This window comes from Bombyx mandarina, chromosome 04, assembly GCF_030267445.1.
Source record: "Bombyx mandarina strain Sakado chromosome 04, ASM3026744v2".
In the NCBI taxonomy this organism is placed as follows: Eukaryota; Metazoa; Arthropoda; class Insecta; order Lepidoptera; family Bombycidae; genus Bombyx; species Bombyx mandarina.
The window spans coordinates 4,546,804-4,561,311 of record NC_143211.1 but is presented as its reverse complement, the minus strand read 5'-3'; the positions used below and the strand labels follow the sequence as shown (position 1 = coordinate 4,561,311).

At 35.2% G+C, this 14,508-nt stretch overlaps 1 protein-coding gene across 4 annotated transcripts; it reads left to right on the top strand.

Moving 5' to 3' along the window:
• The first annotated feature begins 371 nt into the window (after positions 1–371).
• On the top strand, positions 372–13,803 carry LOC114247187 (uncharacterized). Of its 4 annotated transcripts, none has more exons than XM_028180072.2 (19): positions 372–536; positions 680–986; positions 1,847–1,923; positions 2,244–2,366; positions 3,640–3,860; positions 5,153–5,293; positions 6,406–7,082; positions 7,417–7,652; positions 8,096–8,268; positions 8,867–9,016; positions 9,147–9,221; positions 9,803–9,982; positions 10,102–10,195; positions 10,469–10,582; positions 11,040–11,263; positions 11,884–12,060; positions 12,311–12,547; positions 13,002–13,124; positions 13,284–13,803. In XM_028180072.2, the coding sequence occupies exons 2-19, from the start codon at positions 686–688 to the stop codon at positions 13,447–13,449; spliced, it is 3,489 nt and encodes a 1,162-aa protein (XP_028035873.2). In that variant the 5' UTR covers positions 372–536; positions 680–685; the 3' UTR covers positions 13,450–13,803. The 4 variants fall into 4 exon arrangements, with proteins under 4 accessions (XP_028035873.2, XP_028035872.2, XP_028035876.2 ...); XM_028180071.2 differs by having other exon boundaries at positions 10,099–10,195; XM_028180075.2 differs by lacking the exon at positions 10,469–10,582.
• Positions 13,804–14,508: the final 705 nt, after the last annotated feature.

Here is a 14,508-nt window from a genome sequence, read left to right as displayed (position 1 = left end):
CCTTCGCCAAGAGGGGCAATAAAAAATATAAAAAGGCCTTCGTACAGTTTGCTTTTCGCTGGGAGGAGGTTAATCGGGTGGTATTTAGGATGAAGTTTAATGAAATGAAATAAAACCGAGACTTCAATAACTTTTAGGAAAAATACGAAAGTCATGTTCATCCACTTTGTTTCAGTTTCTCACACCTGTGAACTTTCACGTACACTAAAGGGTTAGTAAGCCACCATTGCAACACATTTAAACCTGAATAAATACAAAATTAAGAAATAAAAAAGTTCATACAACTTCGCTCCTCGCGTTCTCGCCAAAAGGTCCCTAACCTAAATGCTAACATATTTCACCATAGACAAAAATCGTAAATAATCTCTACTCTATTTAATTTTAGTCTGTGCTTGTACTTAGGAGCATTTCCTCTATGTAAAATTCATTGGTCGCCATTTCGCTTGATTATTGAATAGGTTTTTTCTCAATCATTATAACATTGACTGAATTTTTTTGGAAACGTAACAACATAACTTCGTGCTGGGAAAAAAAGAGTAAGTAACAATAAAAACATATCTTTCAAATAAATTTCAAAAGTGAAAAATGTAGTTCATGCAAAATGGCGTCGTGCATTTCACTCTCACTTTTTCTGGTAATGTTATGCCGCAAAGTTTCTAATTTTCCTAAAATTTTGTAGATTTAAATGGATCCTTTATTGGATGCGTCCTTAGTGGCGCAGTCCATAAATTATCATGGACAGCAGTTACAAAAAACGTGGGAGTCTGAGAGAGGAGAAGATGATTTAGCTAAAATCGGCGTGGGTGCTTTAGACTTTGCTGTATACCAGTCGAGACATAAGCACCTCACCTTCCAAGATCGTAGCAAGAGGTTGAAATTACATCAGTTCATAGCTAAAGAAGCTGGAGCTTTATTTGATTCTTCCTTACTGGAGGATACTCCTTCGTCGTCAACTAATGGGACTGAGACTCTAGTGCCCGAAGACAGTAAGTATTCGTAAAATAATAAACCATGAAAATTTTGTCCTATTGTTTGCATTAATATACCATAGGTAAAGGTTTACACGATATTGCTATGGAAACCAATTTAAAAATGTATTGAAATACCTATGTTTTCCTGTAATAATGAATTATTTAAAAGCCGTGTAAGAGAAAAATGTTTTTTTCATGTTGGTGTGAAATATGTAATTGTTTCCTACTTACATATATAATACTACCTCTATTCCGTTATTAGTGCCTTTGTCAAGCTTATGAAGACATCTTACTGATTATCATCTTTGATCGATTAGAAAACAGCCCTGAATATCCAGCAATGTAATCTGAATTATGATTACCCAAAATACATAAAAAATATGTGGTCTATGATGTCACCACCACTTAAGTGTGAGAAATCCTTAGGAGTTGACTCCCACGCTCATTTAACTTCAAAATGTTAATTGTCATTCAACATCTATTTGTTCTTTTATAAAAACTTATCAGCTTAGAAATTACACAAAAATTTGCATTACTTTGCCAAATTAGCTGAGAATGCTCCTTTATTTTTCCCAAAAAGGACAACTTTTAGATTAATACTTAATGCAGTTTTGTAAAAGTAGCCTTAACTCTGTTGCCAGTCTATTGACAGTTTATATAGATTTACATAACCTTTTTAGAGACATAAATTTCATACATTTTATTTGCATAATATTATATCTGTATTTGGTTAGATTTACTACCTACACAATATGATTAAGTAAATGCAAATACATCTTGAATTAAAAAAAAATGTGGCCGGTATACATTTTTAATAAGCTTAAAATAATGGCATGCTTTGGAAAGATAATTTAATAAATTTTATTTTGTTACAGATTTGTATGCATTGATGCCTCCATTTGAAACATTTCTGAATGTGGACAAAACAGCAAGATTAAGACACTTTTTTGATGTAAGTATTTACAGTAATATCTGACATTTTCACGTTTCAAGAAGATATTGAAGGAAAAAAAAAATGTATTACAAATAATTGTTTTCCATGTCTCACAAATGGATTTTGAGAAATCTTTCAAAGTTGTTCAATGTCAGAAATTCTACTTACTAATAATGGCTTTAGTCTGTCTTGTGTGAAAATGAAAATTAAGTCTGGAACTTTGGAAATGAAATTATTGATTAAGAAATGACAAATTCATTATTAAACTTTGCAACACATCATTTCTTCACTTTTGTACTGAAACATTGAAATGTGATTACAATGTCGCTTATGTACAGAATGTGAAGACTGGTGAGCTGATCATTGGAGCTGTAATCAACAGAACTGCGTCAGGGATGATGCTTAAGGTTCTTTGCACAGCAGGACCCACTTCCAGATATGTAGCCGACATTAATGTCAAGGTAAAAAAAATTTTTTTTTTTTCATTACATGTTGTTAAAATTCTTGATCATACATGTCATATAATGTGATGTACACTTAGATCACGAGACATTATTTACAAAAACAAAAACATTGTATGTGAAAAATTAATCTTTATACATATAAGACTTTCAGACATATAATGTTATTCATTTTATAAGTGATGTGAGCTATGTATTAATTTAAAATAACATGCATGGGAAAATGTCTTGTGTCTGAGATATTGCATCATTTAGCTATGATGTATCATGTACATCAAAAATACATTAAACTTTTGTATAAATTTGATAAAATATTTCCTAAATTAAGAATTAAGATAGTAAAGTAAGTAATGAATATGTATTGTCCAATAGTTTTTAACAAAGTAACTCCTTTCAGTCAATGATCATTGATTATTTAGTCAAAATGATGGTTTGATCCTTGAATTACTGTGAGGAAATTTTAGGTTTCTGTACATAAAACTTCATTTAACCATCCTGGTTCATTTTACAATACATGTATATCAAATGTATATGTGTAACCTTACGCAAAAATATACCTACTACCCAATTTAAAGAAGAAAGGTCTGAATCGCAAGATGCGTTTTCCTATCATTCTTAGTCATTCCAAAAATTCAAACTATTTCTTTAATGGTCATTGTTTACACATTCTTGACAGCTCAGAAATGGCATGACACAATTGACTGATAAAATAAAAATAAAAAAATAGGATGGGATTGAAAAATGGCAAAATCTAATTTCATTCAATTACACATGTCATTTGGTGTGTTGGATATCAGTTGTTGTTGTAACTATCCAAACTATGAATAATTAGTAAAAACTACTTTTATGTAGACTTGAACTTCAGGTCTCAAATTTGTAGTATCTGTGAATTTTAATTACTACTTATCTCCAGAAAGGCTTGAGAACTCATCAAATAAAATGTTTGTCAATCAGCTAATTCTAATGAAGTCACCCTCCACTACCACACTAAAACAAGATTCAAATTACCTAAGGAAATTAAATAACTTGTTAAACTGTTCTGATTATGTTCAGCATCAGTTCAGTTCAGGGTCATGACTGTTTTGCTGGTTAGCTATTTCTCAGGCTGAGCCTTGTGAGTCTACCAGCAATTAGGTTGAGAAAAAAGGTTAGATAATGAAATAATCCAACCATATTAACTACAGCTTCTTTTATGTTAGAATAGTTTAATACTATATTATAATTATAAAAAACATCAAATAAAACAAACTATATGAAATAAACTTTTTTGCAGGCTTTTTTACCAGTAGGAAATATTATTCAAGCTGTTGACAAGAAAAATGTGTCAAGAAACTACCTGATGAATGACACTGTTTGCTGCGAAGTCATAGAAGTTATTCCAGATACAGACAAAATGGTTTGCGGCATGAAGGGTGTGACGCGAGGGCCCGATGATCCCCCGCCTAAGCCTCCGCTCGGCCTCCTGAGTACTGACGACTTCCCCTTGATCTACAAGTATGTATAAAGATTAATATATCTTTTTCAAATAATCACCAATACCCTACACATTGCAGGTTTTGTTACACATGTTTGTTATTTTTGTACCTGTTTATTTATTGTAGTAGAAGCTTTGAAATTGATGTATTTTGTGTATACATAATATTTGAAGACTTGAATAATGGAGGATACTCAACATAACATAGATTAATAGAGAATTTTGAATGTTATTTATTTGGAAGAAACATAGAATACAGTTATGAGGATTCATAACAAGTATGGAATAATCACAAGAGGATTTCACCATATTATATTTATTTGTCATAATGAAACCGTATCTCTATTGTTTTTTTTGGTCATTAAAAACCATGAAAAACAAAATTCACATAGGCAGGCAGGCACATGAAGATATGGAAAATACATTATTGGATAATCGATTTTCAGTACTTATATGCATTCAACAATAAAATGAGAGACCACTTTACATATTTAAAAAAAATCAAATTCAATGGAATAACAGGAGGGATCTTATACATCTGAAAATATTGTGCAAAACCATTATATTTTGAGGATAAGATAAGATAACAATCATTGAGTTGTATTGTTTTATTTTTTACATAAGAGGAAAAGGTCAGTACTTAGGTTCACTTCAATCTGATGTCTAAATGGGATCAAGATATTATAATTAAAGCTAATGTTTGATATTCCAGCATTTTCTGAGACATTTTTGGACTTTTATAAATGAACATTTAATGGATATTGGAGTCATTTACTTATAGATGGACTAAATATGGGGAATTGTCGATTTAGCTGATGAAATGAGGCTCTTGAAACGGCACATAGTTTTGACACTAGCACTGCAGCTTACATTGTTTTGTGCGGAGGTGACCATGCAGCTGATGATGGACGAATTTGCTCCCTCTATTATTTTAGGGTGTTCTTTTCTAGGTATAGCAACGTGTTCCAAGACCTGTTTGTAATACCTACTAAATTATCAGTGACTAGCTGAAACATACTGGTTGTACTATTACTGTCACATTGTTGAGGCGGAATCACATAATCTATGATGTTATGATATATTTGTGTCTGAAAGAATAACATACAAGTTAATTACATTTTTTGAACAGCTCCATGGGAACAGGTGAGGATTATATGTGTGGCTTAACACATTTTAGGGTTTATTAAGCTTAATTTTTCATTGTAAATACCTTTTCTGAAGTTGAATGCTCCATATAAATAAAATATTCAAAAGGTTTTCTATATTGTTCATATGAATCTACCTATTTACTCATATATTTATATCTTAATAGGAAAACCATGGATATGAAAGGAGAAAACTATGAAGCCATATTGGAGAAGAGCCCAGGCTTCAATAATCCCAACTGCATTCAATTCCTCTCTGAACATCTTGGCATTGCCAACATGCACTGCACAAATTTCTCATATTTGAGGTAATAACATTGGTTATTGATTAAAAAATATATGCAGATCATTTTATAGTGTGTATTGGAATCTCTACCATAGACAATGATATTGCTGGAAACGTCCACTTAGGAACGCATAATGAAACTGGAACATTTTTTATTGAAATATTTACAATCCAGCAATCTTTCATAGGACACGGTGTAAAAATTAAAAATAGGATAACACACAAGACTGATCACATTGGGGGCACGTCAGACACTTACGCTTCTCTCTGTCGTGGCGATTATGCTTAGACAGGATTTTATTTTTTATGCTTTTCGTTCTATGGAATATAAACTAACCAAAACAGCATTTATGCTTAACACGTCATTCGGATCCTCCCGACCCACTAACGATGCTTTTAAGCACCGGCCACCGTTCTCGTCGAAACCCGTCGCTTGCGACGAAGGGCTCGACGAGTAAATTAACCCACATGGCCCACTGAGTTTCTCGCCGGATCTTCTCTGTCGGTCGCGCTTCCGATCCGGTGGTAGATTCTGCGAAGCACGGCTCTTGCTAGGGTTCGTGTTAGCAAGGTCGTCAGGTTTGAGCCCTGTGAGCTAACCTACAAGCTGGGCGAATCTAGAATGACCCCTTTAGGTTAATAGATTAGGTAGGGAAAAAAATGCTTAGCTGTTAATAGCGCAATTAATATAGTTTCCTGTTTAGGTTTTTTGTTACTTAAATGAATAAAAAAGCTCACGCTCCACTTGGTGTTAAGTAGTTACTGGATATATCACAAAGTGAATACCAACATGCACCTTGACACTTGATTTCTGGCTCAATTCTATAGCAATTGCGCAAATAAAAAATTTACTAAAACAATGTTCCTTCATTGTGAAAGTCATTTGTGAATATGAATGAAGTAGATATTTTAATAGAAATATTGGTATCTGTCTGACAGATCTGCTGGTTAACAAGCATGCTTAAATCTGTCTTGTTTATATATATTATTTTTTTAATAGATAATCACCGTGAGACATCTTGAATACACCAGATTTACAGTAGTGGTTAGGGAGTGGAAGTAGGAGCAAATTAGTCTGACAATAGAGAAAATTAAGTATTTGCTAGTGTGATAATTTATTTCAAATTTTCACAGAGGAAGATTCGCTTCATCGGAATACGCAGATGAATTACGCCAAGCACAAGCAAGTAAATGGGCATTTCGTTCTGTGGCAGAAGGCATTGAACATTTTAAAGCTGGAAGACATTCTGAAGCGTTTCAATGCTTGAATAAAGCTCTGAGCATAGATCCTAGAAATGTAGAGGGTCTTGTTGCTAGAGGAGCATTGTACGCCAATAGTGGAACATTCAAAAAGGCCATAGAAGATTTTGAGACCTCACTAAAGCTGAATCCAAATCATGCAAATGCAAGAAAATATTTGGGAGAAACATTGGTCGCACTAGGACGCAGTTATGAAGACGAGAACCAAATAACAGAAGCACAGAAAGCTTATGAAGATTGCTTAGCTATCATTCCTTTCCATGAGGAAGCTCAAAACTCGTTAGATTTTTTGAAAAGCAAGACCACTGCCTCAAAGCCCTTGATAGAGCCTGCAGAGTTATTACTGCCTGGCTTAACAGGGGCTAAGTCATATGAAATGAAGGAAACCCTGAAGCAGCTATTAAATTTGACAGAAAAAAAAGAAAAGAAAAAGAAGAAAAAGCGCGGTAAAGGCAAAAAGAAGCGTTCAAGCAGCTCATCATCGTCATCGAGTGACTCGTCCAGTTCTAGTTCCTCATCGGATTCATCATCTTCATCATCAGATTCGAGTGGTAGGACAGATTATTTTCCTCGTAATTAACAATTGTGTGGCTTGAACAGTTTTTTTTTGCATAGATAGGTGGCCGAGCTTAAGGCCTGCATTAAGTGATTACTGTAGCTTATAGACATCACAAATTGAGATCACTAATGCCTAAGTTGCGATTTTAATATTATATACTATCTCGCCCATTAGTAGAAATGACAGAAGTTACATAATCACAATCACTCATTATTATCATATTTGTTATTTGTTTGTAATCCCTTATTGTTTTATGCACAATTCCATTCGTGTGTAAAATTCATTGTATTCATAATTTTTTAGCATTCCATCTTCCTAATTAACAGATTCAGAAAGTCCTCGGAAGAAGAAGCGTCGTTCTCAATCCAACAACAAAAGGCAGCGCTCTCTTTCACCGCTGAGCAAGCGCATGGCGATGCTCGGTGATGGTGATTCTACATCTCGGACTCACAATTCGCAATTCAACCATCCGTACGGATATCAACCTCCAGTGCAAACCGCGGACGACATCGCCGCCCAGCCCCCGCCGCGGTCTCAGGCTGATATTGACTATGAGTTGAAGGTGCCGATTGCATTCAATTATTTGATCAATATTATACTGGTGATAGTACATTAAATGCTTGTAGGTTCTGGGTAAAAATAAAACTGGGTTTTTTTCACATCAAAATTGAACTGAACGTAAAAAATTTAAGTAATTTTATTTATATTCATTTAACAATAGAGGAATAGTAAGGTTCCTAGTTGCAACTAAGTCAAGTAAAATAATGAAAAAAAACCTGATTAGACTGTTTGATTCCAGTATAAATAGTTCGATATTTTAGTTTTGATCGAATGCACCAAATCGTTATTTACCATCTACAGCTTATGCTAATACAGTAGGGATCTATATTCACCAGATAGGTGTTTTTAAGATTGCATCAGATTGTAAAAAACTTTTTTTGCTACATATGGCTTCCATAGCAAAGTAAGATAATATTATATTTTAATCTTCATATAATTCGATAGGTGCGCAAGTTCCTCGAGATGACCAAAGAAGATTCAGACTATGAAGAAAAAGTTCGTAACTTCCTCGCTGAAACAACGCAATACAAACGTAACCGCAAGATGCAAGAACTTGGCCAACAACAACAGCCTCCAATGCCTGAACAAGAAAAGAAAAAGAAGAAGAAAAAAGACAAGTATGTTCTCTTTTTTTATAACTTCAGGCATGACTAAAAAAAGCATCAGAAAAATTAACTACGGCTTTGAATTCACAATAAAATTTAACGAAAACTGCCCTACTGATGAATCATAAAAATCAGAATACAGACAAGTAATAAAAGACGTAACTTTTTTCATGAGTATATTAAAAAAAACTGCAAGGACTGGCGATTGCCTATTCTAAAACTGACACGAGTGTCTAAAATAAGTGTGTCATATACAGGGTACTTGTGGAACATTATCGGGCTATTTATTACATACTAAACATAATACAAAAACAATTATAAAATATATCAATTAATAATATTTCCTTTCACTAGTTATGATTACTGAATAGTGAATTTGTTAATTGACTCAGTAATGGCAGCAATTTTTTTCATTGATAGTATCTGTATTATAATAATATTGCGAAAAACCCTTATTTTTATTCACATTCCTTAAGGATGTTTATAATAGCCAAGTATGGTTACTATAAAATTCAGCTCGTTTGCTTATAATGTAATTGAAATAGACTACGCAAAATTCTTATAATTTGACGAAGTAAAAGATACATAAAATAAAATTAATTGTCTAAAGGAAAAAGAAGAAAGAATCCAAAAGGAAACGCAAAGAACAAGAAAAAGAAGATAAGAGAAAGGCTAAATTGGCACGAAACACAAACAATTCTGAATACACGATGCAGGAAATTGAAAATATTGGTGACAAGAAACTTCGAGATGCTTTGAGGTATGTTATTATATGAAATTGTAAATTATTATATTATGTAAAGTTTACGTTGATACAACAAGTTTTTTTTAATAATTTAGATGCATTAGTTGGAACAATGGTTTCTAAAAATATTTATACTTTTTTACAGGAAAGAATTGAAAAGCAAGTCCAAGAGAGACCATAGTTCTGATGGAGAGTATGATAGAAAGCATAAGGACAGTAGGTTAGTAACTCTCCAAGCATTTATTCATGCATTTCATTTCCGACCCTGGACAGAATGGAAAGCAGTCGACGTCGCCCAAAACACGTCATCTCGGATCCTCCCGATCCACTAACGGTGCTTCTAGGTACTTCCAGCACCGGTCACCGTTCTCGTCGAACCCGTCGCTTGCGACGAAGGGCTCGACGAGTAAATTAACTCTCAGACACAACCCACTGAGTTTCTCGCCGGATCTTCTCAGTGGGTCGCGTTTCCGATCCAGTGATAGGTTCTGCGAAGCACGGCTCTTGCTAGGGTTCGTGTTAGCAACGTCATCAGGTTTGAGCCCCGTGAGCTCACCTACTAGTTAGGGTTACGCTGGAATAGCCTCTCAAGGCTACCAGCTTAGGCAGAAAAAAAAAAATCATGCCTTTTTTTAAAATTAACTAACAACAATTTTATTTTATGTATTTCTTTAAAACTAGGAATCTTGTCCCACAAATAATATTTATACAACTGAAAGTGGTTTATTTTTATATAGGCACCAATATTGTATAATTGTTTGACACTCCTTAATCTTAACATTTAAATTTAACATTTACCAGAATTATGGAAGAAATGCAAGGATTAGAAGAGCTAGAATCAAAATTAAGCGCGTATCATGTGATGGTTGAAAAGGAGGTACTAGGGAAACGAGATGCAAGATCACCCAGTCTCGACCAAGTGCCGCCGCCACCTCTCGACAAACCTAAGTGGAAAATGTCTATGAATGCTGTAAAGGAAATGTGAGTATTGTTTTCTTGCATATATAATTAATTATTTAATCTAATTTTATCTTTAATTACCACTTTCCGGTAGATGTGGCAGAATAAAAAACACAATTAAAAGTTTAATTTTTCAGTAGGCCAAAGAAAAAAGAAAACTCTGCACCGAAGGGAGGATATAAAGAAAAATATGCATTTGAAGATAGCTCTGATGATTCCCACGAAAACTCTAAGGTAAATAATGTTGTGATATTGGAATACAAATGATGTTACGCTTACAGTACAAGTATACTGCTTAAATGTAGTCAACAAATACTGACATCACTCCATACTGTGTTAAGCCTGTTGGGGGCCAGTAAGACATCTGTTTTCTGGTGTTTGCAAATTTGTTTTAAGTATATGTGCTAAGTATGCCACAGTAGACATTACATTGTTCGAAATTAAAGAATTGAATAGGGGCAAATTGAAAAAATAATAAGAATGTATTCGAGATTGGATATTGTGCAGATGCAGGAATCGAGCGGCGACAAGAATGTATCAGTGCGTCGCGCCATGGCCATGAAAGAACCTCCGCCACTGCCCGCTGCCCCACCGCCCGCCGATACCACGCACCACCCCACGGTAATAATAAACACCTCAACAGATGTAATCAGTAAGAAAGGAAATTAGCAATCTCTAACACACATCCTGAGGTTCTAGCAGGTGTTTCTTGGCGATATGGGCTTCTTTAATGTATTGAAATACCAATTGTTGTACTGCTTCGCTTAAATACCGATATAAGTAATTTTTACTGGTGGTAGGACCTCTTGTGAGTCTGCACGGGTAGGTACCACCGCCCTGCCTATTTCTGCCGCGAAGCAGTAATGCGTTTCGGCTGGAAGGGTGGGGCAACCGTTGTGACTATACTGAGACCTTAGAACTTATATCTCAAGGTGGATGGCGCATTTACGTTGTAGATGTCTATGGGCTCCGGTAACCACTTAACACCAGGTGGGCTGCGAGGTCGTACACCCATCTAAGCAAAAAAAAAAAAAAGCCAAAGTGTGATCAATGAATAAATATATTATTTGCATACCAGGTACGTAAAGGAAAGATAGTATTGGACAAGTTTGGCTCATTCCGTCTGGCTCGTGAGGGCGAGACTCCGGTGTCTGTAGGCGACGGTCGTCCTGAACAATTCGTGACGCGCATCAAGCCGCCCTCGCCGTCCGCTCGTCGCCCGCGCTCTCCGCCCTCACCGCGACGACGCTCTTCGCACTCCTCAGAGGACGATCGGAGATCTCCCAAACGTTCTAGAAGCAGGTGTGTGTGTGTGTGTGTTTTTTTATAATTGAACGATTACTGGTGGCCCGGAAGCCTTTTCAGTTTCACCAGGACAAGTGGTGTGTATTCTGCTTACTCTTACATTGACCTCATTTTTAGGTATATAAAGTAATAACCTAATCTAGTAGTAAACAAACATCCAGATCTCGAATTTATACATTCATTATTCTTTCCCATAACACTATGAGAACGCAAGCTTTGCTATTTCTTATATATTTAGTGCTATAGAAGGGATATTGAAAAATTGTCGGAACTTTATACATAGTAATATGTGGACGTTGTTGAGGCCTTCAAAGATAAGTAAACTAATGTATTTAAATGTAAGTGGTGCGACTATCCCTAATTATTTGCATATTTTATTATGTTCCATGTGTTCACTAACGACTTCACGACATCGTAAATATAAAATACATATATCAACCTAAATTTATGATATTGTCTAGTTACTGGTTAAAGGGCGATATTGTGAACCCACATTCAACCGCTATATAACAGCATTGAGACTTCGTCATCATTCTCCAGTAACTATTAAACAGGTAGGCCCTGGGTTCATCTATTAAATATAATTAAATTAAAATTTTGAATGCGTAAATTCATAGGTCTCGTCCGCGCAAGTATCGCACGAGATCTCGTTCGCGGTCACGCTCAGGCTCCAGCGCAAGTGGTTCAGTGCCGTCTAGGCGTCGCCGGTCCGCTTCTCCACGATCTCGATCTAGATCTGATGCCTCCAGGTCATTCTACAGTCGTTCGAGATCAAGATCTGGGTCCAGGGAGAGGTAATTTAATTATTTCTTAACGAAAGATGTTGTCTTTCATCAAACGAGAACTTTTTGTATTGAAAGTTGCAACCATCGGAAATATTGCGAAACTACGAAATTAGCATGTTTTAAAAAACTTCGTCAGATAGAATTCCAGTGTAAATGACAGTACATATATAAATTTCCCTTGCCAGTCTCTGAACAATATAATTCATATTAAGAGAATATAATTTCAAATTTATTAAACTACCAATAAATATTGTAATAGGTACAACCGTCGAATTGGTCGTCGGGGTAATTGGCGTGGCAGGGGAGGCTTTGAAAGAGGCACGTACTACCGGCCGCGATTCAACGCGTATAACGGCGGACCTCGTGGTCGCGGACGTGGCGACTTCCGTCGCGACGACGGCCGTAGATTTCCGGATCAGTGGCGAGACAATAGGAACCGCGGCGGAAGACCCTTCAGGCCGCGTAGAGGAGGTGGTGGTAGGGGACGCCCCTTTAGGTATGTAATAAATTTGTCAATTATAAATGCTTATAATTTTAAGTATTTTTCAAGGTCTGTAGATAGATAGTTTTCCCTAAAGCTCGTCATATCAACTGGTCCTCTGCTGACCGCATCCTATGGGTTCTTATCCTATAACTTCCACCTTTCTGGAAACCACATTTCAGTGTCGCCATTCACATAAAAATTTAATTTTACATAGAAGGTAAACTTACTGGTTGTATTTCCACATGGGTAGGTGGGTATCAACCCATTCTACTCATTCTTAAAGTTAAACTATTCATACATTCTGGTTTGAAGGATGGGACAGACATTTACGTTGTTATGTGTATAGGTTCTGGTAAATACTTAACACCTGATAAGCCACAAGGTCTTTCTCTCGCTTAAAAAAGATACCTCAATTAAACAGCTTATGAAAAAAATTCATGAAAAATGACATTAAAAACATTCACAGGGGTGGTGGTGGTTTCCGCGATTTCCGCGATCGTAGAGGACGATATTCGCGATCGCGCAGTCCTGACAGGACGCGCCGTTCCCGATCCTACAGTCCGGAGAGACGCGATAAAGATAGAGATAGGTGAGTTTCATTTTCAAATCTCTAATGAAATAAATTTAAAACAAAACTTACAAAACTATAAATATTACAATAACAGCTTCATATCGAAAATTATTATTAATTAGTACAGACATTATTTTTCATGAAAACTAAACTAAACTTTGTTATTACAATTTGCAGTTATTCTCGTTTCTCTGCCGAACGCGACAGCCATCGCAGTGAGGGTGAATATGAAGAAGAAAGATACGTCGATAGAAAGGAATACGACGGAAAATGGGCGGATGGAAACGAACCAGAAAGAAACACCCAACAAGAAGAAAAAGCCCCAGAAGAATCTAAAGAGTAATCCTATTATTCTTTGCACCAAATGTTAGTTGTAGGTTATTCGGATTGTAGAACTGGATTGGGTGCTGAATGTAGATTTAGCCATTTTTGATTGTAAGCCAATTTCTTAATATTAACAAAAAAAAAAAGGTAAACTTGGTGAAAGACACTGTGTGTACTCTGATTCGAAACCTTTATTTGTAATCGTTTACTTGTAAATATAGATGACATTTGAATTATAACATAAACAGAAACTGAAGTATAAGAAATAACACTATCATTCCAAAACGAAGAAAGCGTTTAGGAACTTAGGTACTGTAGTAAAATGTTCTGTTGAATACATGGTTGCACCTTTTAAATAAATGTAATATGTGTATTATTGTGTTTTATTTTCTCTATATGCCATTTTTATAAGTTTAGATAATATGGATTATGGTTAATATTTTCTTCCGCGGTGGCAATGGCGATAACTGATCCTATTAGAATTTCGGTATCCGGTAATTATATATTGCACTACTGTTATTAGTAATGAAGTTTGAAAGAACAATTTACAAAATCAAGTACAAGTAAAATGAGCAAAGCTGGGTTGAACAAATTTGAGAAGCAGATTTGACTTATTTTCAGTTAAAATGTGGGACCAATACTTTAATGCCTATTTCTGGGTAAGGTACGCTGCTACACGCAAGTTCGATTTTACTCAATATCCGTAAGTCCTAGATGTAGAGACTATTGTTACTATACAGATACTTTTAACCTGTATAGTATGAAAACCCAAAACTAACCGCCAGACTTCAAGATATTGCTCGATTTTTCTGTATGCAAAAATGATGCTGTAAAGATTATTTTTAAATTTTATGCTAGTAAAATATTTAAATGTCGACGAATAAATAACACAGTCGTTCGTGATCACGAAAACTATTGATATAGAAAAAAAAATATGGTAATAATAAATGCTAGATTGAATTGTTCAAGTATTTTTAATTACAAACATAATGTCCATTCAAACTATGTTACTTGGCCTCGTGAGTTAAGATAATGTCACATCTTATAAGTACAAGGATGATAGGACATAATATACAAT